General features: G+C 33.6%; 2 protein-coding genes across 2 annotated transcripts; one reads left to right on the top strand and one right to left on the bottom strand.

Annotated features, from left to right (window-relative positions):
- Positions 1 to 23,120: 23,120 nt before the first annotated feature.
- On the bottom strand, positions 23,121 to 23,768 carry LOC149907231 (uncharacterized). Its single transcript, XM_090103777.1, has one exon. It carries the CDS (start codon positions 23,723 to 23,725, stop codon positions 23,255 to 23,257), a length of 471 nt encoding a protein of 156 aa, XP_089959903.1. The 5' UTR covers positions 23,726 to 23,768; the 3' UTR covers positions 23,121 to 23,254.
- Positions 23,769 to 25,096: 1,328 nt separating this feature from the next.
- LOC149907230 (minichromosome maintenance domain-containing protein 2-like) lies at positions 25,097 to 26,815 on the top strand. The gene has a single exon (XM_090103706.1). It carries the CDS (start codon positions 25,097 to 25,099, stop codon positions 26,813 to 26,815), a length of 1,719 nt encoding a protein of 572 aa, XP_089959832.1.
- The last annotated feature ends 26 nt before the right edge of the window (positions 26,816 to 26,841 follow it).

Here is a 26,841-nt window from a genome sequence, read left to right as displayed (position 1 = left end):
GTAAAGATCCTGACATTAGTAAGCTCAAGAAAATATTTAACAGGGCATCTAAGTTTTGCAAGAAGGTGATGAAAGAAGCACATCGCGACCATATCCGCCATATAGGGAACAGGCTATCATCTTACCCAGCCGGTAGCAAAGCCTTTTGGTCTCTTGCGAAAGCTGTGGAAACCAACTTTTCTCGACCCTCTTTTCCTCCACTGTTTAAACCTGACGGATCCCTTGCCCATAGTGCGAAAGAGAAAGCAGATGTGTTCGCATTTCATTTCTCCACCAACTCTCGTCTAGATCCTACGAATGTAATTCCACCTAGCAAACCACATTGTGGTTCCCTAATGCCTGAAATTCGTATAAAACAAAAAGAAGTGTTGAATGAAATGCGCAACCTAGACGTAAATAAAGCAAGTGGGCCCGATGGTATACCAGCGATCGTCTTGAAGACCTGCGCACCTGAGCTATCACCAATTCTCACTCGCCTGTTTCGCCTGTCTTTCAAAATGGGGGTGGTGCCTAAAGCATGGAAGCTCGCTAACATCCAACCAGTGCCTAAGAAAGGAAGTCGCGCTGACCCATCTAATTATCGCCCGATCTCAATAACATCCATAATTTGCAAAATTATGGAGCGAATATTGAACTATAGGCTCCTCACGCATCTTGAATCCAACGACATTCTAAATGATCGCCAGTACGGTTTCCGTAAGAAGAGATCTACTGGTGACCTTCTGGTTCACGCTTCACATCTATGGGGAGAAGCCTTGGAGAATCATGGGGAGGCTCTTGCTGTGTCCCTTGACATCTCCAAGGCTTTTGATAAAGTTTGGCACGACAGTTTAATAAACAAGCTTCCTTCCTATGGAGTGCCCTCCACCCTTAGCATCTGGATAGCTGATTTCCTACGGGAACGATCAGTGCGTGTCGTCGTCGATGGCTGCGCTTCTGATCAATTGGCAATTAATGCCGGAGTTCCCCAAGGATCTGTCCTGTCTGCAACGCTGTTTCTGCTGCACATAAATGATATGCTTAAGCATAACATTTTTGGGTATGCAGATGACAGCACCGTTGTAGAACGGTACTTATCTGATGCTACTGCAACAAAGGACAAAATTAAAATGGAAAGAGAGGCCATGGTCGAACGCGTGAATAGGACACTCAGAGAGGTCTCCGATTGGGGCGACTCCAATCTTGTCCAATTCAATGCCAATAAAACTCAGGCCTGCCTTTTCACTGCCAAAAAGTGTAGTTTTGAGCTGACGCCTTCTTTTCAGAATGTAGCGATTACAGTAGCTGACCACCTTGAGCTACTAGGAGTAACTCTCTCATCTGATCTTAACTTCGGTGCTTTCATCGAATCCAAGGCTCGAATGGCTGCCAAAAAACTTGGCATATTATCGAAGGTCAGGCAGTACTTCACACCAAAACAGCTTCTAAATATATATCAAGCACAAATTCGTTCGTGTGTGGAGTACTGCAGCCATTTATGGGCTGGAGCTGCAAAAACACATCTAGGAGCATTGGATTCGATTGAGAGACGTGCTGTAAGGATTATAGATGACCAGAATCTGACCAAGAGTAGACTGCTTAGTCTTGAACATAGACGTAAAGTCGCATGCCTATCAGTTTTTTACCGCTTGCACTTCGGGGAATGTGCAACGGAGCTGCATAATCTCATTCCACCCTCCCCTTTCCACCACAGAACATCTCGACGCGCGCTTGGCTTCCATCCCTTCGTAGTTGATGTACCTTTTTTGCGCACAAAACGGTTTCAGAACTCTTTTATAAACCGAACAGCGAGGGACTGGAACGCCTTGCCCGCGTCTGTCTTTCCAGAAACCTATAATCCGGATCTGTTCAGGGTAAAAGTGAATAGGCTCTTTCTAGGCAGGCATGCTCATTCATAGACTGCATCACTACTTACCATCAGGTAGGATGCAGTCAAATGCCTGGCTATTGTTAATAAAAAAAAAAAAAAAAAAAAAACTATCGATACTATCGATAGTATCGACACTATCGATAGTATCGATAGTGCTATCGATACTATTGCTTTTCCCCAACTATCGATAGTTAATCGATAGACTATCAATAGTGGACTATCGAGCGGCAACACTAAACATGAGTAATAAATTGTTTACAAAAAAAACAAGTTTTCCATTTTTCTGTATGAGTAGACAGAACTTCAAAACGCCACCTGCTACGGTTTATATTATGAACGATTGTTATAAAAATAAAAGTTATATTTGTTGGTGTATACTATTTTATTGATCAATAATTTTGGAATTTAAAATTGTCAACATTGATTACAATAAAACGCAGTTTTATTTTATTACACTATTGTTTTTTTTATCAAAACATGTATTTGAAGTACCATATAATATTATGCTGATCCAAGCATTTTCACTCAAAACTTATATCACTAATGATTTGTAAAAGTAAATTATTTCAATATACATTTCATAACCAACATGTAAGAATAATTATTATTATTCCTACCTACAACAACAAACCTAAAACACTATTTACTATGGGAAAATAACCAGGAAGGTGAAAAACATATTATTATTTACGATTTCGACGCACTCGACTTTTAGTAAAATATAGTAGGTAAACATAATATTATGGTTTTGATTTTTGCTACTAGTATAAGAAAACTGCGTGTTCAAACTACTTGTTTGTCTGTCTGAAAATTCGGAAGTACTTTGGTAGTTTACCGATTTATAATAATATTGTATATATCGTTGTTTAAAAAATATTCAAACACAATAAAATATGATATACTGATTTATCACTGGTTTCAGTGATGAACTGATGAGTCAATTATAGCCACTATACTTTCGTCATACGTGTGTATGATTGATGTGATTTGCAACGTGGTGATATTTCAGAAAAATCACGGGTCAAATTAGTGTCCCACCGAAAATATAACTGCGTTATAAGAATAACTATACCTACGATAAATTATACATAATACAATATAGTCTCAAATGCATACTAGTGAAATATTTTATTTGAATCAATAAAATAAAAAAAAAATAAAAAATAATAATAATACAAAAATAAATTCACAACACAAGAAAATCCGCGCGCAAATCATAGCGCGTGACAATGAAATCAAGAACTTTCGAGCCGACGCGGACGACGAAGGAGCCTAACAAAAGTACCTACAATAGTATATTATTATTAGTCTGTGCTACAATCATAGGCGGCTCGTGACAAAATTGTATGGCCGTGTTCACTTGAAATAAAACAACGAAAATAGGTACCTACAATAGCGTTAGCAGTACAAAAAAAATGAGCACCACATTATAAATGTCTATTTATACACTAAAAATTATAGAGTATTTCAAAACGAATTCAATTATTATTTAGCAATAATTAGAAAATCCCCGAATTTGCATTCGTGATCGTATTCATAGTGTTTGTCTACACTAATATTATAAAGAGGAAAACTTTGTTTGTTTGTTTGATTGTAATGAATAGGCTCATAAACTAGGTACTGGACATTTTACCAATGTTTGCAAGTTTGTGATTACTTTGATAGTTTACCGATTTATAATAATTGTATACTTATATCATTGTTTAAAAATATTCAAACACAATATGATATAGGTACTGATTTATCACTGGTTTCAGTGATGAACTGATGAGTCAATGTTAGCCACAATACTAATCACTTTCGTCATACATGTGTATGAACTATGATTGATGTGATTTGCAATGTGGTGAAATTTCATAAAAATCACGGGCCAATTTTTTGTTTTGAATCCCACCGAAAATACATATATTACTAATTGCGTTATTAGAATAATTAATTACTATACCCACGATCAATTATTACAATTTACAATATAGTCTCAAATGCATACTAGAGAAACATTGCAATTTGAATCAAAAATAAATTCACAACACAAGAAATTCCGCGCGCAAATCATAGCGCGTGTCAATGAAATCAAGAATGTAATTTTATATCAAGCCGACGAGCGACGACGCCGAACTAAAGTACCTACAGTACCATTTACCTTCAGTGTACAATACAGTTTACAGACCTACGACGGACGAACAATAATGAGTAATAAATAAAAAAAAACATAGTTTCTAAGGTCATTAGTTTTATTTTATTTTATTGTTATTTTCTTTGAACGATTGGAAATGAAATTACTCAATTTTTACACAGAACTTTGATTTATTAGAATTATGCTCATTATGCATAAGATAACGAACGCGAATGCACGACATCTAGCGCGTCAATGTCTAAACATCGCCTTTCGTTTAGACATTGACGCGCTAGATCTGTAATAAGTATATAGTCTATGCGCTAGATGTCGTGCTTTATGTCGTGTTTCGCTTGGCAAAAGTCACGCACACTACTGTAGAAGTGTCAAATTTTTCCGGTATTTTACTGTTGTTTTTCTAAGTAAATATTGTAAATTATTGATTAAAAAGGTCGAACGCGCACACATTTCATTATAGAGAAGTGATAAAATGATTAGTTTTAAAGAAATAGTGTCTGTGTTAAGTGTTTAGAGGTAATCAAAAATGTATGGAGGGACGGTCGGAACATCAACCTTAAGCACAATGTGTCAGACACCTGCGTTAGTAAATAAATAAGTAGTTAGTACCTAGTACCAACGTATTAGGTAGATACATAATAATTTTTAAGCTTAGCTACTTTTTTATCTTAATCAGCTTATTTTCAGGACCAACATACCTGAATATATATCAAATATGAAATAATACAGATCATTACGACCAACATGTATGAATGGCACATGTTTTACTCGTAATTGTCAGCTGATTATGACTTCAATCAATCAGTATCACCTTAATTAACGGTAAACGCATCGAAAAAACAAATTAATACGCGAATCGTGTTAGTTATGCGTTGAAAACCGTTTTCTGATCTAAACACGTCATTAGAACCGAGAAAAATATGATATACCTACTGTGAACAGAAATCCTGTAGACGTGACTAGGCGGGTTTTTGCCTGGATTTTTTGAATGCTCATACATTTTAAAGGCTAAAAAATAATCGAGAAGTAACACAGCAGTTTCGATCTTAAACTGACTGTATTTAAGACGTTGGAAAATGATTTGTAAACAACCTTGAGTCTCCCAATTAGTAGCTTCTGGAATTCTCGAGACATATCTTTAGTCCTGTCACAGGATGCTTTCATCAAAGAATAAATCGTGTGATTTAATAAATTTTAGTCGTTACAGACATAGGATTTTGAAATCGTAGGTTAATTGTGCAAAGTATGTTTTATTTATTGATTAAAATTCGATTTTCAATTTAGATAAGACATTTTTTTTATTAATCGAAAGCATTTAACATTATATCAATACATATTAAGATGTGTGGTATTGTTTAACTAGGTACCTTTTGGTTTAACTAGGATAAATCATACGTTTTGATAACGCCGAGAATCAGTATAGATTAGGCTTTATAAGTGTTTTGAGTTTGAGGTCAGCATCATATAAAAAATAGAAGCTCAAGAATTAAAACATAATATGGCGACTTAAATTAAGCTCTTAAAGACATGAACATGCATTTAAATTGATCGTTTAAATATATGTATGTATGTTTAAAGTTTAAACTACCGCTTTTTCAAATATGCAATAAGTACCTAAATTCAGAAGATTTTTCCTTAATCTCCTTTTTTAGGTTTTCTGAGAAAAAATGTATGTACAAACCTTTGGTTAAAATATAAATGTTATTTAAATATTTTTTCTTTTATTTCGCAATTAATGTTTGTAATTAGATTAATGTAGACCGTGTTTTCTGATGGAATCCAGCGATAAAGAAGATTCAAAGGTAATTTGCATATTTTTCCGAAAATGGAAATAATCTATTGCATTGCTAATTAACTCTATTTGGCTGTAATGCCTTGGGCGAATTTTTTGCTGAATCAATTCCATGCCACGTTGTTTAAATAACTTACTAAATAATTAAATTAAACGAGGACTAATCATGTTAGTTTTTTGATAAACGTTAAATATAAGTTTTGTAGTGAAACAAAAAACTAACATTCTTTCATTCTTCAAAAAATAATTTGTGCAAAATTGTAATCTAAGGTGCAAACTAGGTTTTGGTTAAATACCTATTCATGTAATCTATACAACTTAAGAAAATATAAAAATAATTTTTGAATTTAAAAATAATTATACCATACACATTTATTAATTATGCTTATAAAAATAATAAAATCTTCTTTAAAAAGTTCATGTTCGGTACTAGATCTAATTTTAATCGCTTCACGCTCTATGATTGCGTTAATTATTAAAATATTATTATCCGTAAAAAGGTTAAGGAACTTACGGTTTTTATCGTCTAATATTGCACGTGATTTTATTTTTCTAGCAAGTTGCTTTTAGCTTTAAAGTTAACTTGAAAATTAACCAAGAATAGGAACTGTTTCAATCTATGTATGTATTAGCATTGGGACGTAGAATTTAGAAATCATAAATCGAACATACGATCATTAAAAGTTTATAATTATTGGGACATGCACGCACGAGATTAATAATTATTAAAGTCTAAAAAGTATTATAAACAATTACAAGGAATAAGGAACCATTTACATTAGTACATTTTTTGTATATTTTGGACTTACATTCCGTTACATGTCAAAGAGAGTCCGATTTGATTTCATCCCGGGCATTGTAATAAAAAGCGGCATTTACCTTCATTAGTGTCAACAGCCAAGTCTGAACGGTGTGTAAAAATTGATAAGTATTGAAAGGTCATATTTAACACGTAATCGGTTGAAATACGAACAAGTCATTTGCCACAAACTGGATATCCTGACCTCGGTGTGATTCATGCGACCTGATAATACGGAGCCTCCTGCGACCACTGTGGATAACAACTTCGGACAATCCGAGATAAGATATAGGTACTTAGTATATTGAGTACTATAGACTATAGATTTGTAAGTTTGCGAGGATAGTAAGCTGCCTAGCTGGATCTATACTAAGATGCTCATTAGTCATCGGATCTACAGGAAATTAGGTACTGAAATACATAATTCGCTGGGGACAGGGGATAAAGAAAGAATAAAGTATTTTTTTTTTTGATTAAATGAAATTAAGTATTTCTCATGGGTATTTCTTTTCAACTCGTGGCAATTTAACTATAGCGCCCGATGAACTTTAGAAGTGTGATCTCATTTTGTTCGTATCCAAATAAGGCTTTAAACAATTTGTTTATAATTTTAGCTGTCAATATTAATAAAAAAAATGTAAGTAATTTTCCTGGTAATGTAATTTCCTTTCATTTAGAGATATCGTACTACTACTACTACTCCTAAATAAATCTGTGACTTAATTGGATGAAGTGGAAAAAAAAATATTTTCTTAAATTTTTAACTCTTTATTTTCAGTGGTCGAAATTTCGGTTCACCGGCGCCAGACAGTTACACCACAAGATTTCATCTCCAGCGGGCTGTTTGGAGGCAACAATACGTGACTACCATATTTGGCACCACTTTATACTTTTTAACTTGATTTTCACCTTAAAAATTCTTAATCTCAGCGCGACATTTAATTGCGTTTTGTTTATCCAAATACGACGATAATTCCTTAAATGTTTATTTTAAACCGCTCGTGTTTTGATCCGTATCAAAGCACGCTTGCAATCTCGCTTAGGTAACACGATTTACAGTTACAATTATTTTGTAGTTACAATTAATTTAGTTCACACTCATTAAGTGAGCTAAGTTATTATCTCGATACCAATAAACTTGTAAACTTATGTATTTAATGAGATTTTTATTCAAGACTAGCGGTCCGCCCCGGCTTCGCCCGTGGTACATGTTTACGTTTTCTCTACATAAGAACCATCCTCGTACTTCAAGGAATATAATAAAAAAAGAATTATCGAAATCGGTTCAGCCGTTCTCGAGTTATGCGCTTACCAACACATTTTGCGATTCATTTTTATATATAAGACTAGCGGTCCGCCCCGGCTTCGCCCGTGGTACATATTTACGTTTTCTCTACATAAAAACCATCCTCGTACTTCAAGGAATATAATAAAAAAAGAATTATCGAAATTGGTTCAGCCGTTCTCGAGTTATGCGCTTACCAACACATTTTGCGATTCATTTTTATATATAAGAGATAAGACTAGCGGTCCGCCCCGGCTTCGCCCGTGGTACATGTTTACGTTTTCTCTACATAAGAACCATCCTCGTACTTCAAGGAATATAATAAAAAAAGAATTATCGAAATCGGTTCAGCCGTTCTCGAGTTATGCGCTTACCAACACATTTTGCGCTTCATTTTTATATATAAAGATTAACGATACGGCTGTGCAATAAGTTTCCTTCGCCTGCCGTGTTACGGGTTAATTAAAAAACTGTAAAATCTATGGTCGGGCGATGACAGATAAAAAATGTTTAAAAAAAAAAGAAAAAAATCGTCATTGCATCGATGTAAAATTAATTACGATTCAACGACATGACTGAATTTACGCCTTAAATTTTCGTGTCCTTCCATTTTCGGCGGTTGATGACTGGTCGATGCCTTTTATAGAAAGATTTTTGGCTTTCGAAATCTTAAAGGGACGAGCGCCGCGCCATGTAGACTCGCTGTATACCTTCTGCTATGCAAACACAAGTCAATGTTCGACAATAATTCGGCGAACAAGTTTTGTAATTGTATGTAATGTGGTGGGTATGAACTTACCTTTTGGAACTAATTTTATAATTGCACAGATCTAGTACAAGTACAATTGTGTATATAAATTCCTATAAAAAATATAAATATTTAGTACCTACTTAGCATGTAGCCGAATAGACAAAAAATTTACTATAATTAATAATGTGAAGAAGTTTTTGAATGAATTTTTAATATTAACTATGAATTAATTACGATTTTTTTTCCTTACATAAAAAAAAATATTAGAAAATATAATTATTTATTCAATAAGACCTCATTCACACGAGAGCTTTTTTAACGTCCGTTAAAAAAGCGTCCAAATAGAACAAATGCATTCCCAAGTATATGTTCACACGTCAGCGCTTTTAAAGCGCGACGCTTTTTTATCGCGCAGTGTTCTATTTTCAACGCTCGGCGTTGGGCGTTAAATAAAATAGACCATAGGAAACTTCTTACTATTATTCAGACGAGCGCTAAAAAAGCGCCGGCGCTGCGTTCAGTATGCCGCACGCTCGCTCAGCGGTAGCACGTGTTTGTTGTGCTTATAATCATCAGAAAATCGATACGATGTCGTGGATTGTTGATCCCGAACTATTAATTATACTAGATGTGGAGTCTCGTCCGTTCCTGTATTCAAAATCGTTATAGACATTTGAAAATAATTAAAAAAATTCCGGGGTATTGCCTTAACTCTTCGTACAGTGTCACAAACTGCCCTTTTAAGTATCTCTGTTCGAATGAACAGAGAATAGAGGATGTACCCAGAATGCCTTTTGTTTTCTTTTTCGTCTTTTAATAACACAAATCGCTAGTGCCAATCTTTCTTTCTTTCTTTCTTTCAAATATACCTAACATATAAAAATTAAAACAGTAGGTATTTTTATCATATTCCTTTAAGTAACATGTTTATCGATGACGAGTTTGAACATATACCTAAGTAGGTACCTACAAGTGGTTTATTAAGAACAAACTTTCCGAGGAATTCTAAGCAAATATAATAATATAAATATCATAAAGATATTACGCAACTGACATTACGTAATTATTTTAGCAGAAACCATTTCCACGTCTTACTGAAGCCAGAGACGAGACATGAGTGATTTTAAAGCGTTAAGCGTCTTATTTACGGTCCATCTTGACGTACGTCCCGCCAAGGTCATACACGATGCACGACGCAAAACGACAGTGAATAGCGTTGACGTACGTCAATAATTATTATTATTATCTTGCTGGATGTGCACGACCAACTTTTCATCCAGCAAGCACCCCCACCACCGCGAACGTCGTGCAGATGGACAGTGAATAGCGCGGACGTACAGCAGATTAGTGTTGCCAACAGAAATTAATGTAAATACTTGGAAACGTGGCCTATTGATATGATTTTTTTGTGATAACTTAGTGAGTACATGAGCAAGCAAGAAACGGTTATTTTTGATTTTTATGTACACAGGAAATCCCAATTATCATTACTTTTGGATCAACCTTGTACACATGGACAGTTTATATTCAGAAGTTATTATTTTAAACTAGCGACCCGCCCCGGCTTCGCACGGGTGCAATGCTGATACTAAATACACTACAGAAAAACTGTGAACGTTGTATATAAGAACATATAACGGCCCGCTCCGACTTCGTACGGGTATAAAATAGATAGCCGGGCGGCCGGCCGCTACCGCCGCAAACGCTACGTCCCGCAATTTTTAAATCTGTAATATCTTCGAAAATATTCACTTAAATCATACGGTGTAAAGGGCCTTATAGATCTATATTAAATGAACAATGTATTCAAGGTATTTAATTGGTTAAGGATTAATGCTGTATTGGTTAAAATCGCATCGAAAATTAGCCATTATTTGTCGTAAAAAGTAAATGACAAAAAAAAGTTATTGTGGGTTATCCATAAGAGATAGACATATACCATCGCGGACTTTTCTATAGACCTTTTCAATGTGTATAATACTTAGTACATTATTTTGATAAAACTCGTAGGGTTCAGCCTGCGTTAGCAATGTAAGCGGAAAAAATGTAATTTTTTACGACATCACATTAGAAACCTCAAAAATAAGAGTACTTCTCCACTATTTAATGGATGTTATTATACATATAAACCTTCCTCTTGAATCACTCTATCTATTAAAAAAAACCGCATCAAAATCCGTTGCGTAGTTTTAAAGATTTAAGCGTACAAAGGGACATAGGGACATAGGGACAGGGAAAGCGACTTTGTTTTATACTAAGTAGTGAAGAACTCCAAGGCGAATTGTTGAATAACACAGATTTTATGCAAAAGTCCACTGCAGAAAAATGGCAATTTATTTAAAAAAAAAATATCTTGACGAATTTGTTTGTTTAAAAAAAAATGATTAGCTATATACTCTCTGTTCCCGCCACTTTAGCATTTACTGAAAGAGTCTTTTCGGTCATGAATGTGAAGTGGCGGGAAGAGAGAAACCGAGCTTCATTAAAAATTAATTAAAAATGAGCTCTTGAAATATATAAATTTAGATTTGGAATGTTTGGATTCATATAATTCATTTAAAAATAATGAAAAATTCTTAGTTACTGTAAAAAGTACAAAAAAATACATTTTTAAAAATATTTATTTACTCTTTATTTACCTCCTTTAAAATTAGATATACTCTATTTCTTCAAATAAAAGTTGGCAACCCTAGCCATGCTTGATGCGCGCACGATCGTCAGTAGGATACATCCAGCACCGCGGCCTTGAGCCGACGAACGTCGGGGATTGACCGTGAATAAGACGCTTTAGTATGAACAACCACAGAGAGAACGTTTAAAAAGCGCCAACGTCGGGTTTTAACGCAACGCTTTTTTAACTCTCGTGTGAATGAGGTCTTAGGCTTATCTAGAAGCACTTTTGAATCGTCATAACATAATATTATGTAGAATAATACTCACCATTTATCTTATCTTGTACCTATTTGGGAGGGTTAATCTTCATTCGAGAAGCTTTTTTTAAAAAATATTTATTTTTTCGATAATGGCTCAATCCAATATTCTCAAGACCTTTGACAATTTCGTTTGAGCAACTGAGTGCTGTCCCAACAATAGACAAATGATTAAATGAAGATCCTTTGAACTTTGTACATATAGTAAATACTAAGGGTAATAGGTACATATTATTAAATATTAATATTTCATACTGAAATAGAATCTATTATATCTTGTGTATGGCCACACATTACGTCTTATGATCTAAGCATTACGTAGATCGGAATTTACGGAGGTATTATTTTACTTGTGATTTTTAGACTTTTGAATCTAGACTTTCGTTTATTTCTTATGGTACGTGAACCCAGTACCTACACCAAATGATTTTTAAGGAATTATAGGGTCACTATATTGCTTTAAGTTTAAGGGAAAATCGATAGGTACTAAGACCTTTCTGATCCATAACAATTTGCAAGCAAAGCAATGAATCATAGCACAATACAGTCTATCCCAATCACACGTACTTGCCATATTTAAGACGACGTCAGGTGGACGAACATAGTCGTGACGCGCGTATTCTAAGTTAGCTTAGGGCACATTTACATTTGCTTTGATTGTGGTTTGATTTATAGAACAGACCTTATTTTATAATGTCGTATTTCAATTTTTTTAAGTATCCAGAACGTTATTTTTGATGTAGGTACCGAAATAATTTTAAGAAAATATGTTTAAAAGTTCTGCACCACAATTTATCAAAATATGATCGGTTGTTCTAATATATAAAAGTAAAAAAGTATAAAAAATATTGATTTATTGATTACTATTGCAAAGAGGTAAACTAGGAATAAAGTTTTTTTATTAGGACTAGGTAACTAAGTCTAACAAACCTACGAATAATTAAGTAGATACTTATAAAATTAAGATAACAAATACATGTAGGCACGTTTGTGAACAATTGAAAGCTTTGACTATAACTTCATTTTATAATATTTTTACTCAAAAAATTCTCAGAAAAAATATAATTATTATTCTGCCTGGTGTGAATGAACCCGTACCCATCTTGCGAAACCCGAACACACAATTGTGAGCCTTATTGCATTGAATTAGCCTCTCGTATCCTTAAAAGTAGAATGCTTTCAAGTGTAAAAAATCACGATTAATAGTTTATTTTGCAATTCTTCAATGGATCACATACTTTACGTATATGGTTGTGGCGTTTGTACCAACATTTGCATACGATTTCCACGTATAGCAATACCGAAAGATTTAAATTAGAATATTCATGTAAGTATTTCAAGTGCTTTGATTCGAATTGGGTCAATGTGCGGTGACATTTTGTTTTTTTTTTTTAATAATGCAGAAGGGTCATAATGACGAAGGAGTAGTCGTCTGCATAAATGAAACATGGCAAGTATAATTGTGTATTTAATTATCTTAAGGATAATCAATACTATTTTGGCTTTTGTTATAGGTAGGTATTTCAAGCTGATCATAATTGAAATATTACACAAAAGTTGAACTATATTCCAAAAATAAATATACTTAATCCGGCTTCCTTTGTAGTGCCGCGTGAATTTAATTTAATTTTTCGTAACATTATTTTTTTAATCAAGATAAAAACACCAAGTTTCACCAAAAAACCCGCATATAAAAAAATTTCATCAAGATGGATAAAGCTGGTTTAGGAGCGAGAATTTTTGCTTTTTTTCACTATATTATAAAAATATGTACCTACTTAATATATATGGTCCATGCCCTGATTGTAAATTACGTAAGCATTACGTAAGTAACTAAAGTTATATCTTTCCTGCTATATAAATGATCACACCTCTTGTCCCATAAGTCCCATGTCCCCAAGTGGGGTAAGAGGGGCAGATGCATTATGCATACATCTGTTTCACTGATCGATTTTTCTTTAGGGACAAGTAGGACAAGTAGGCCTTCTGTAGTTCTGTGTCCTGCCAGACCGAGACATTTTTTTTTATTCGTCTCCACCGGCAATCGAACTCAAGACCCCTCGGTTTTACGCTCACGCGTTTACCACTGTACCACGGAGGCGGTCGAGATAGACACAGTTGATATCTGGTTTTGAAAACTAACCCCTGTAGGCGGTCTCTCTTTCTTTTTTCTCTTTTGATAACTAGCTAAGTATATATTAGTTTAATGCTTATTAGGCTGTTTAAATCAGAATCTGATCTGTATCTTCGAATATAATCTAACAAATCCCACACTGTTCGCCAGAGTTCGCTCGTGGGAGGATCGCAAAGTTGCCATCGTAAACTAACCTATTACGTAACTGGGTTTGAGTAATATTTTACTGTGCTATATATGAAGAAAATCAACATCATTATAATATAAAATGTTCTTCGCATTATGAGTCGTAACTACAATAGAATGAAACAATAATTATTTATTTATTTCGTACGTAACTACATTAACTACGTTCCAGGTAAAAGAAAATATGTGCGTGTACCTACACACGTAAGAAGTGAAACTTCTTTATGACCTTATTTTTCAAAAAATAATTTACTATATGCAACTTTACAGAAATAGGTACGTCGAATCACGCGTGGTAGGGATAAGAAAAAGATAACGGAAAAATGTCACGCGTAACGAAAAAATGTTACACTAAATTTTTTTCCAACCCCGATAAAGAAGTTTCACTTAAAAAAATTGAAAAACTGTTCGTTTGTTTTTCGTACTAATCTAGATAAAAATCAAAATTATTGAACCCAAATTGAAATTTTCTATAGTTTTCTTTTTCCTTAATTTTGGACTTTGGAGTAAGTAGCTAATTGATAAAAAATTAACGTTTGGATTTTTATTGCCTTTTATGTGGTTCTAATTACTAAGTTCACACGGTCTATATAGTGAGTACCTAATATAAACGGTTTTGAAACAAGTATTTGATACATCTTATTTAAAAGGACACAAGTCTTAATATAGATTTTTACATATATTAATATGGATTCTGTATTTAATATGAAACATGGCAAGTACACATATTAATTACCAGTGACCCACAATCTGCTATTGACCATAATTTTAATTTATCTTCATGATCATAAAAGGTTTGATTATTCGATAAATATTTTTAGTACCTAATTACATAATATTTATTTATCAGACCTCCTTTACGAAAAGCAAGATGCACAACAGGTATACGTATAGTGTCTAAATAATTTCAGTACAGACCTACTACCTACCTATATAGTTATAGTTTGCATAAAATGTTTCCAGTTTGGATTTTTCGTTCTTTTTGTCTAACTAATTTTATAAGAAAGTACTATATTTATTACTTTATTAAGTATATAAAATAAACCGGAATATTATGTATAAAACGTCTACAAAAAACATGTAAGTGTACCATTACCTACTTCAGGGGTCATATTAAATCGAGTGTGGCGCCACGCCCTCAGCTACGAATAAACAATTGAAGTTACATACAACTAGAAGTGGATTATAAAACAATATAATACCTATCTTATAATATTCTCATGTCACAGTTAACTACCATAGTCCCCCAAAAAGGCTGAACTGATTTTCATGAAATTTTGTAAGCCGCAGCAGATCTTAGAATAGGACATCTATTTTTTCTTACCCCTAAGTGATAAGAGTAAGACAGAACAACGTTTGCCGGGACAGCTAGTATATTATCAGTAATCCCAAAATGAGACACTAGTAGGTATAATTTTAATAATTTATTTAAATTATGCATACCTATCGCATATATAGCTGTTCATTTTCAAGTAATAATAATTAATTAGGTAGACTAAAAAGCCCGTCCGCAAAACTTATCGCGGTTATTACTGGGAAAACATTATTATTGTCAATATCATAATATTATACTAATTTTATATCAATCCTCAATAAATGCCTTTGTACAATATGAAAAATGCCTTTAAATACTAAAATTATCAAACAATTTTCTAAAGTCACACAAAATTATTTATTTATTTATTATTTATTTAACAATTTAATATACCACACCAAGTAATATATTTTACAATTATACAAAGACGATTAATATGGTAGGTACATTAGGCGGCCTTATCGCTTACTAGCGATCTCTTCCAGGCTGCCCAAGGTAAGGGATAAAGAAGAAATACATGTAACGCGGGTGGCTGATATAATACATAAAATAATAATATAGATCATAGAAGATAGAATACATAAAATACAAAAATGAATAATAGGAAAGGATAAAATACATTATATTAAATAGAAGGATATGCTAAATTGGAGAGGTGCTTATATAAAAGAGATTTAAAAGATTTTATAGAGGAAGCTCGTCTAACATCCACAGGCAGAGAATTCCACAGTCTGATAGCGGTTACAACAAATGAGTTACCGAGGAAGGAAGTATGGTGAGAAGGAAAGCTAAGGAGAAGGTTATCGGCGGAACGAAGAGTGTAGGAACCTGAATCTTAGAATTTAAATTGATTTTTAAGATAGGAGGGAGAATTGGGATTAAAGAGGATGGAATATAACAACTAGGATGTAATATAATTAAAGCATCATTTAAAAATTACTCGTAATTGCGCGTAATTTTTCCGCAAAGGTTATATATTTTCCATTAGGACAAAGTTGACATGTCACATGTCGGGCACGAATCGTCACAAAGTAGGTGAGGGTTACGATATTTTTCTCACACTACAATCTAGATTTTCTACGCCCTGCACGGCGCCATTGCACGCTGTGGTAAACTTATGTTCACATTGTTTATATTTTGAAGTGAAACTTCTTTATCGGGGTTGGAAAAAAGTTTAGTGTAACATTTTTTCGTTACGCGTGACATTTTTCCGTTACGCGCCATCTTTGATTCGACGTATTTCTGTAAAGTTGCATATAGTAAATTATTTTTTGAAAAATAAGGTCATAAAGAAGTTTCACTTCCTACGTGTGTACATGCACACATTTTTTTTATAAGAATGAACAGGCACAGCCTTAGTTCTTTCTTTGTTTGTTTGCTGACAACAGCTACGCTATAGGCATTCCACTGAAGGCGGATTTAGGTATATGATTGAATTTTATAACGTTCCTGCAGTTCTTCTTCTATCAGTCTGTTTATTATTAAGATTGAACCAGATTAATTAAATATTTGAGTAATAATATTCTACAATCAGCTAACCGTCCATATTTCAGCCACAACCGCACAACTATGAAGTTGTATTTTCAATGTTTCCAAGATTGATCCATCAATAACTTTATCGTTATTATGAACACAACTTAAAAAACAAAACAAAACAGGTCTTTACCGAACCCGATAATTGATCGCCCAGGATTCCATCAGGCAAAAAGCAATCAACACATTTAAGGGAAATAGGGTTTATGAATATTTCACCTTTTAGATGTTTCGAATGACATAGATCATAGAACTAGTTAGGTCTATCTCAGCTGGATATATTTCGTGATTGCCTCGAAATAACACATTAGTTTAGAGTTCAGTAATAAAATGTTTTTAATTAGGTACAGCTCCTACTCAAGAGTTCGCTCATTTCTTAAGAATTGTTCGGAGAAAAATGTAAGTGGGTATGTGGATAGGGCTTGACACCACAGCTTCACATACACAACAAATAGTCTGTATATTTTTATAGGAAACAGGATCCAGGTAGATGACCCAATCTAGCATTGGTTCAAAGACAATTATAATCCTTGTAGTAATATTATATTACTCAGGTAGGTATTCATTTTAATTATTCTTTATTACATTAAAATATTTCGTAGACGGATTTTTAGTTCTTTCTGATAGTCCTCATGTTATCATGTAGTCATTTCTTTAAAACATTGCCATTCAAAAACCATACCGTAATAAATTTCTATAACAGATAAAAGTACTTCCTCAAGAAATAGTGGCTTCCCACACAAATATATCATTCATATAATGAAGTGTAATGTCGAAGTTAAAATTCTCTAATGCTACGGGACCACGCAATCGTACTTCTCGGGCCTTATCAATCATTCATCAATATTTGTAGTTATCACTTCACTATTTACGACTACTTGTTTCTAGTTTATAGATCAAAGCTGTATGTCCAAGGATCTCCAAAGATGGCTAGACGTGGTAATTAATAAATAAATATAAGTGCTAAATGTTTTCACTGGATGTTTTATAGAAATTATGAACTTTAATGTCACATAGCGTCTCTTGATAATGGTGCTCTAGCTCATCAAAGTGAATAATTTTATAGTTTCTTATGAATTATTAAGAGGTAAGGATAATTGGTTTTAATGTGCATTTATTTATTAAAATGTAGGTTCTTGTTGAAGAAAATATGAAGGGGTGTTAGAAGAAACCATGGAAGAAACTGCAAAATTATTTCGATACTCTGAAGGTAAGGCATGACATAAGAATAGTTAAAAATCTTTCTGTCTCAATATTGATTTAAATTCGTATTTACTCATAGGTATACCTAGGTACAAATTATCTAAAAACAAAATATTATAGTGCCGATACTTTAAGGCCGGTATTTACTTAGCCGGTATTTATTGACTTTAGTTAGACCTATTCAATTAATTTTCATTACCTTACAGAATTAGCATTAAATAATTATTGTGTTATAAATTGTACGGAACTTCGTATTCGATAATTTGCACTTGACTGGTTTTAAATTCGACTGTGGGCGTAGGCGCAGCTTTCTTTGTTGAAAAGGTTGCAATGAACCATAAGTTGTAGGCGTTGTATCGGCAATAACTTTTTATAGTTAATGTAATATTTGTTTAATAATCTTTCAATAGCTTCTGTAATATCATCAAATGTCTTCGGCAATCTTCAATGTAGTGGGTAGTATACGTAGTTAATAGTTTATTACTAACTAGCAGTTCGGCTCGAAGTTTGTAAGCTTCTCGTTCTCGTTACCTATTTTTAAGTATAGATACCTGTAAAAATGATTGTTATCTGTAGGTGTACAATAATTACTATTAATAAGGTTTGTTGTAGCCAGAATAATATAGGTGCTGTATGAAAATGATGTTAAATGTGTCAATTATTGGATTAAGTTATTCTTAAAATTCGAGTCTTGCCCACATCGTTTAGCCAGTATCAAATTACGCATAAAGCGAAATTCGCTGTTGCAAATATTATATAAATTTCGTCTCCAATTTAAAAACTTAATACGTTTGATATTAAAAATACAATATAGCCAGGGTATCGCATAAATTGAATCACTGCGTGGATCGTGATGACACAGCGCAAAAACACTCAATTTGCATTCACTTTTGATAAAGCAGGAACGCCAAAGTCGTAAGGACGGATAAGGTTGATTTCGGCAAAGATATTTTTCTCGCCCGGACCGGGCGGTTTGCCCACGCTATGCATACCTTCTGGGTTAAACAGATATCATTTGATTTTAAATGCATATTAGATATTGCGGTTTCAATATTGCGATATTAGTGGAAATTCAAGTTAATTTTATATTTTCAATTTTGACTGATGCTGTGCCGGTTCTACCAGTAATAGCCGATAGATACGGTTCTTAGGAGCAGTGTAGTATCTAGTCTAGTGCCTATGAAATGATGGTTACTGTTCCAACAAAAATTAATTTCACATTTCTGCTAATTCTAATGGATATCCTATTGAAACCGAACCGAGAACATAACAATCCTTCTTTGGATAGTCGAACGAGTTTGTTATAGTGAATGGATGATATATTAAATGTGTGTTGAGTAAAGTCGTCTACACATACATAGATAGAAACTAGAAACCTTTTGTAGATAACATTTAATTTCACCTTCAAGTAGAAAAATTTGTTATTTCGCAAGCCTTTCAATAAGGCTGTACCAAGTTGTCAGCTACCAATTATGGTAACCAAACATACCCGAGGTAACGCTAATCAACGTACTATTTACAAATGGCTTTATGCATAACTGTCCACGACCAAAAATTACATTTAAAAAAATAATCTGTCAGTCTCATGTGTCATGTCATTTAATCACATAATTCAATGGACTGTCATGGCGTCCGTATTTGGCGGGAAAGCAATCCGCTTAAGCCGAAATGGAGTTGCATTGGAATATTGCTCTCTGGATCTTTATTGCATGAGATGATTGTTGCATAAGTATTTGCATATTCAAATTCTTGTTATGTAGAGTATTTTTATACTAAAGATGGAAATAGATGTTTTCTTACCTTCTCCATAATTCATAGCAAAGATGTGGTCAGTGAAACAATGTCCAAAGCAAAAATGTTAACTTTGGTTTACAATAAAATATCATAATATGTATGAATTATTATGCTATAATCATATAATATTATGACGTATACCTACTGTCACTATACTTTACAGTTAATATTAAATCGTCTACTATTTTTATCTTTAACGGGCTTAGATTTTAGCGATCTGCGATATTTGCGATAATTGTTTTATTTCTCCATACGTAAGTTTATTTCCCATTGATCTAGGTGTATCTTAATGTGAATTTTCCAGATACTAATCCACAAAATAGAGTGGAGTACTCCATAATTTATTTTAGGACTGAGCCGAAGCACGGCACCACTTCCAAACTCTTTATCTACTTATTACATATTTAGAAAACCAAGAATCAAAAAGTTTACAATGACCAATCAGCAAAATTAAAATCGAATTAAAAATGTTGGTCAAAATACCTATGTATTAATTATTATTTTTTTAAAGTTTAATCCAATGATCGATAGTTTTATTCGTGTCATTAAAATATTCAAATCTTTGAACTAGGTCCTAGAATCGCTAAACACTAAAAAGTGAAATATTTTCTAGGTACTCTGCTTACTGTTAACCTGCTTACCATTGAAAATACATTAGGTACCTATATTATTAGCCATATTATAGTGACGAAGAAATTTATTTTGAACACCCACATTACAACAACAAACAACGGTTAAATTACAACGAGGAACAAAGTTTAAGATAAATCGTTCATCAGAACTCGCCTATTCAATTATAGTAAGAGAGATGGTTGCTGAATATTTTATGAAGAAGGAAATTATTATTTAACTATTTTTGAAGCTTCTTTATCGGGGCTGGAAAAAAATTTAGTGTAACATTTTTTCGTTACGCGTGACATTTTTCCGTTACGCGCCATCATTTTCTTATCCCTACCACGCGTGATTCGAGGTATTTCTGTAAAGTTGCATATATAGTAAATTATTTTTTGAAAAATAAGGTCATAAAGAAGTTTCACTTCTTACGTGTGTACACTAGTACACGCACACATTTTTTATTATTAGATTTTTTTTCTGTGATCTGTGATTGGAATATTTCTAATTTAATTATTTAGATTTTTGTCACAGGTAAAGGTAACAATTTACACTATCGATAAACGCATAGACTTGTTTTTAGGTGACACGTGGCTGAAGCTGTTGGCATATTATGCTAGTTACCTATATTTTAATTATCATTTGAAATAAGTAGGCAATTTTGGTTAAAGATTAAATTCAACAAACTTTAATTCAAAAAAATCTAATTGCTTTTAAATATTGTGGGTGATAGGCGCAAAATTCACGCGTGCGAAGCCGCTCTCCTAAAAAGATATATGTATGTAGAAATATTAACAAAAACTGGCGCTCAGACTAAATAGTGATTGCAAAAGGAACAATGATGTGCGTAGGCACAGCCCCTCGCGCTGACATGGTTCTATCTTCCGTGACGTAGCCCGAAGGTGGGACCATGTAGCAGTAACTATAAGCCCACGCTCGTTTACGGAGATTCGCGTCACTAGTTAGGAAATACTTTTCGAATTGTTTGTTAGATTGATATTTATTGTTTAATTATTTTATGGCAACTCTTGTAATAATCCTGCATTGTGTTAGTAGAACTCTTTCAGTTTACGTCTACGAGAACTAAGCTAAAAACTTTTTATATTTTTGTTTATTGTGGTTTATTCATTTAGAAGACCATAAAATATTTTTTTGCATTCATTGCTGTCGTTATCGGTTGGTTTAATGCTCTTAGGTTATTAGCCCAGGCTTTGCTTAAAATACAAATCTCTTTGACAGTAAAAATTCCTAATCTTTGAATGGATAGTATCAGCTTATCTGATATTCATCCTATTTCTGATACTACGTGTTTATCAATTAAAGATTATAAAACTACGATTTTACAAATTTGGATCAATGCCAATAAAGAAAACTATATATAAAATCGAATTCTATCCCCTTACTTTTGTGTAGTCGTATAAATATATCTACATTACCTATTTGTTAATTTATGATAAGTATGTAGGTAATTGTCACTTATCAAATGCAAATATATTTTTAGAATACTTATAGGTATTTTAGAAAATAAGACGAAAATTCATTTGCGTCTGTTAATCCTTCAAATTCCCACATAATAGTTATGATGCAATAACCCACTGAAATTTGTAAATACAATAGTTACAGTTATATCATATTACAGTGCTTTCCATCTGCAGAAAAGTAACTCAATTTTTCTTTTTCCCGCCTATGTTGACCTAGTATGTACCTAAGTATTACGACCTAGATGGTACCTAAGTATTAGCACAAATAATATAAAACTATACTAATAGCAGTAGTTTTAAGGCGGACAGTTGGAATAAGAGATTTCGTCGTTATTGTTTATTAGCGGTTCGCCCTGGTTTCGCCCGTGGTACATACCTACACAGTACACAGCCTATAGTACTCTGCAGGGATCTCTTACATATCCAACGATAAAGAACTTTTGAAATCGAACCAGTTGGTCCTGAGATAAGCGCGTTTTAATAAACTCTTGAGCTTTATTAAGTGAAGGAGTATAGGTTGTACTCATCCAGATTGAAGTTCTGTGGGTTAGTTTGATAGCTGATCACATAGTAGGTACCTACTTGACTTAATTTACACAATAGGGGCTGTATTTGCAAATTAAAATTATGATCGCAATGACCAGAAAAAATTGCCAGTCAGTTCAATTCATGGCGTAAACTGTCTGAAAATAAGGGGGCATAATACGTATTGGTGAAATATAATATATCTACAAAATATAATATCAAGTTGTTCTTTCCTCAATAATTATTCACGCTAAATTTGCACAACTGGAGAATATTTTTATTATATCTGTATTACGACTTGAAGAAAAAATTAGATGATATTCATTCGTATCACTTTTTTTAACATAGGGTAATTAATATAATTGGTGTGCTCGTCTTTTAACTTTCAAGTTACATTTATTTTAACTTTACACCCATATTCTAAGAAAATAAAGAATTTCATTAGACTGTTATTCATTTCAAATGAATGATGCATGCAATGAAAATATGTAAACATAATTTAGCTTTAAAAAAAATTAAATTACTCATTTCTAACAATTATTATTTCGGCGGTGTCATGTACTTATTATATACCGTAAATAATCCTTGTAAACATGCATTTTAATAGAATATGACTCACTCGATATACATATTACTTTTTCGCCTCTGTTTAAGTCACAAGTTTCGCAGAAACGTTGTGGCTTATAAAATTAGTCACTTTAGATATATAATTAAGTCAATAACAATAATTGTTTAAACAAGCGACATAATTTAGACATGTGAAATAAAATACTTCGTACTAACAAAAACAATTTATTAATTAAACAAATAAATAAAGATCTCAAAAACTCACTCGATAAACTATGCATAACATTAATTAATATGGCAATAATGAGATAATACCTAATATTTTAAGGTCCAACACAACACTTCACGCAAATGTTCTGTCCATGTTATATTCGTAGTCAAATTCAGCGAAGAACGAATCGAACGGAGATAAAGAGTCCTCCGTGAACTCCGATGTGGTTTCTTGTTCCGTTGAAAATTCTGACAAATCCGAGCAAAAAGGTGACGGCCAGCGGTCCGGGCGTGAATTGTTATCCCGCTCCGGGCTGGTATCACGAAGAGCTGAAGACAGCGCCGTGATATAGCGCATAGCCAGCCTGAGAGTGGTGATTTTCGTTAGTTTTTCACAGGGAACAGGGTTTCCGGTGATCTCGGATGCGGGGACGGCGCGTCGTAGATTTTCGAAGGCGCGGTTAATTTCGCGCATGCGGCTCCTTTCCCGCGCGTTTGCTGTTTTCCTTCTGTACTTGCTGAGCGGCTGTGGGGTGCGTCGCGCGCGCGGCTCGCGGGAGCGCGCGGCGCGTGGACGCAACTGATACTTGTCGTGATCCGGCATCGAGTGCGCAGCGCGGAGTCAGCGCCCGAATTCCGCTGAAAAATACGCTCACGGCTCTTGAATCTTGCTCACTCCGTCACCGCCCACAAGCCCCGCTTCGTTCATGTATAGTCAAATGGAGAAGTTCATAACAATATAAATTAAAATATAGATTGATGTTTGTAATTGTGTGTTTCTTTACTATAAAATGCAGTTCCTTCAAGAGGTAACAATACAAAGTATAAATTATATCTATTGATTGATGAATAAATATTTATTTTTGAACTCTTTCGACAATTCAAACGTTCAAATAACTAATTTCATTTCAGTAATTCCAATTGATATTTTATTTTTAAGAGTAACAAGAATGTAAGTCCTCATTTTACTTACAATTAGCTGAATTATGTCAAATTCAAAACATTACATTTTAATATTTATTACGAATACCGAATTGTGGATGCGTAAGTACTACTTACCTAATCAATCTTACAAACTCGATAGAGTATTTTCTAAACAGCTTATCGTTTTGTTAGATGATAGCGTTAAGAAATTCTATGGGATACTCTTTAACTTGAGATTTAAGATAATCTTTATCTTACTGTAACATAAGGCAAACATGCCCTTGTAATTTCGATTTTCAAAATCGGATAAGATAATCTTTAGTGAACAATTTTATGAAGCTAAACCTTTTTGAAGGGATAATGCTGTCTGCACACATTATAATTTTAACGAAAATAATTCAGTAATATTTTCATTAAAAATTACCTATTAAGTATAAAATAAAAAGTTGCCTGTGCTAAAATATTTTACTACTTTTTGGTGATGAAGAAATCATAATTATTAACAAATAATAGAAATTGTATTTTGTTGTTGATAGTACTTCGTTTCAATGAATGAACAAAGTAATAAACAACTATAATATTATGTCATTGATCATTTGCATTTTGGATCTAGCATTTCCGTTCGAAACAGCAAAGTTTTCGACTTAACTCATGTTTGACGACCTTCACGGGGGACTTATGTGTTAACAAATAATGTGTAGGCAGTAGCTAGACATTACTGCTTTAAGTACTTAAATAAATTAGCGTAGGTGCTTAATCGACTGCAATAAAAATTAAGTTCAAAGTCTAACATTGCATTGTTTTTTTTTTACTATTAACATGTATTTTTTGGCTGATATTTTTTTTTTTTATTTCTTGTTTTATTTTAATGTGTAATCATTCCATTATTGAAATTATATTAGAAAGGGTCAAGGACGACAAGATTTGAAAAAAAAAAAGAAATTGGCGGGAGTTTATTTTTTTTTATTTGAAATTATTTTTCTACCTATTAATTATATTTTTTATACCTCGATACTAATTAATTTAATAATCTTATGTTTTTGGACTTTCAATGGATTTGCAATTTAGATGTTTGTTATATTTGGACAAAAAAAACATTCTAATGGACATGAAAAATACTTGTATGGATTTATTAGAAAAACTATCGGTAAATAATGTTTATAAATTTCCTCCTGTGCGCTTTTTACTAGAACTGGATGTTATGGAGTTGAGTGATAAATTTCCCGATTTGGAACTGTTCTTGGTTGACGAACCGTTGAAATTTAATAAAGTTTGTAATGAAATTTTGTTTGCATGCCTCAGGTCGATAGAAAACGACTTTATGCAATTTATTCAGTTATCGCAGGTTGCTGTTACAATCAGACTTAAAAGTTTACCACGTGTTTTATCTCGATCAACGAGCAACAGATACGGAGGTATCGTATCGTTTTACGGATTACTTTTAGCGATCTCAAAATTAACTTGTTACGTATTCCACACTGTTTGGTCTTGTCCGGAAGAATGTGAGGGAAATGAAATTGTTCTGCATCATATACCAAAAGTACCACCCAAATGTTACGTTTGCAAAAGCGTCTTATTTGAAAACAGTGGATTGAGGAGATGTGGCGAGCAAGTAGAAGCAACATTTAAATTGAAAAATGAAATGCTTTGCAAAAAAATTGTTATAACCGATGATCTTATTAAATTATTAAACTTAGGTGATACTTACGTTATTCATGCGGTAGTTTTGAAAAAAACGGTAGCGGTGTGGTCGTTGGAAAAGCACATACCGTGGGCTGCTCCTCAAAGTTGTTCAACGCCAGCGGACATAAAAGATTTGTACACAGCGTGCGATGGTATCCCTTGGAAATTTATATACTGTCTAGCTTCCAGCATTGGAATTCATGTTTGTCCTTTAAATTGTTTTATGAACGTGAAAATTAATCTACTGCTGAGTTTAACGAGCGTTAAAGCGCACTTGTATACTGGTTCCAGAATATTGCACTTTTTAGGTGCAGGCTATGACACTGGTTATGTAGGAAAATTAATGCATGAAGCAGCAATTTTAGCTGATCGTCACGTAGTTTTAGGAACTTCAAATTCGTCTGCAACGACGTCTCTTACGGCTGCTTCAGGGGGTATTTGCTTAATGCCGTTACCTCTGCAAATTTACGGTCAAAAACAAATTAATTCAATTCTATCATCAATAGAAACAGACGACGTATCAAGCGAAACCAGTAAAACGAAACTAAAATGTGCTGTGTGGGCACACGGAATGGATTTCAAGAAGATAACTTTATATAATATTGCAAGTGTATTTGGATTAGTTTGTCGCGGAGACTTGGGTGAATTTGCTGATGATATAAGCGATTTTATTCTGCAAGAAGCCATATCCCCGTCTGAAACAACTATGGAAGAAAAGCGGGCTCTTAAAGATGTGACGGAGCACATAGATTTAGTAGCGGGTATAATGGTTAATTTGAGTGAGGAATCGGAGAATCTTTTGCAAAGTTACTTCTTGGCAGCTCGTAAGGAAAGGCCAAAAGCTGTTACTGTAGCTTGTATGTCAGCTTTGGTGACTGTATGCTTAACGTCAGCGAGGCTTTGTCGTCGCAACGTAACTAACATCGAAGACGCCGTGTTTGCAATTTGGTTGCATGTATGTGGTGGGCCCGAACCGAGATTCGCACCGGATGAATATTTAGATACTCCAGCAGATATAAAGAAACTCCACAAAATTATTAATAACTTCAAAATGTGGCTGGAACAATTTACTGGTGTTTTTATGTAAAACTTTTTTGTTAATTGGTATCTGTA

The sequence above is a fragment of the Colias eurytheme genome, chromosome 7, assembly GCF_061535395.1.
Source record: "Colias eurytheme isolate Ceu_HAF_F1 chromosome 7, ilColEury1 Martin Lab GWU primary, whole genome shotgun sequence".
Lineage (NCBI taxonomy): Eukaryota > Metazoa > Arthropoda > Insecta > Lepidoptera > Pieridae > Colias > Colias eurytheme.
This window is presented reverse-complemented; position numbering and strand designations above follow the sequence as displayed.

Coding starts and splice junctions, on each gene's coding strand:
- LOC149907230 (XM_090103706.1), top strand. CDS start 25,097: ATGGATTTGCAATTTAGATGTTTGTTATATTTGGACAAAAAAAACATT.
- LOC149907231 (XM_090103777.1), bottom strand. CDS start 23,725: ATGCCGGATCACGACAAGTATCAGTTGCGTCCACGCGCCGCGCGCTCC.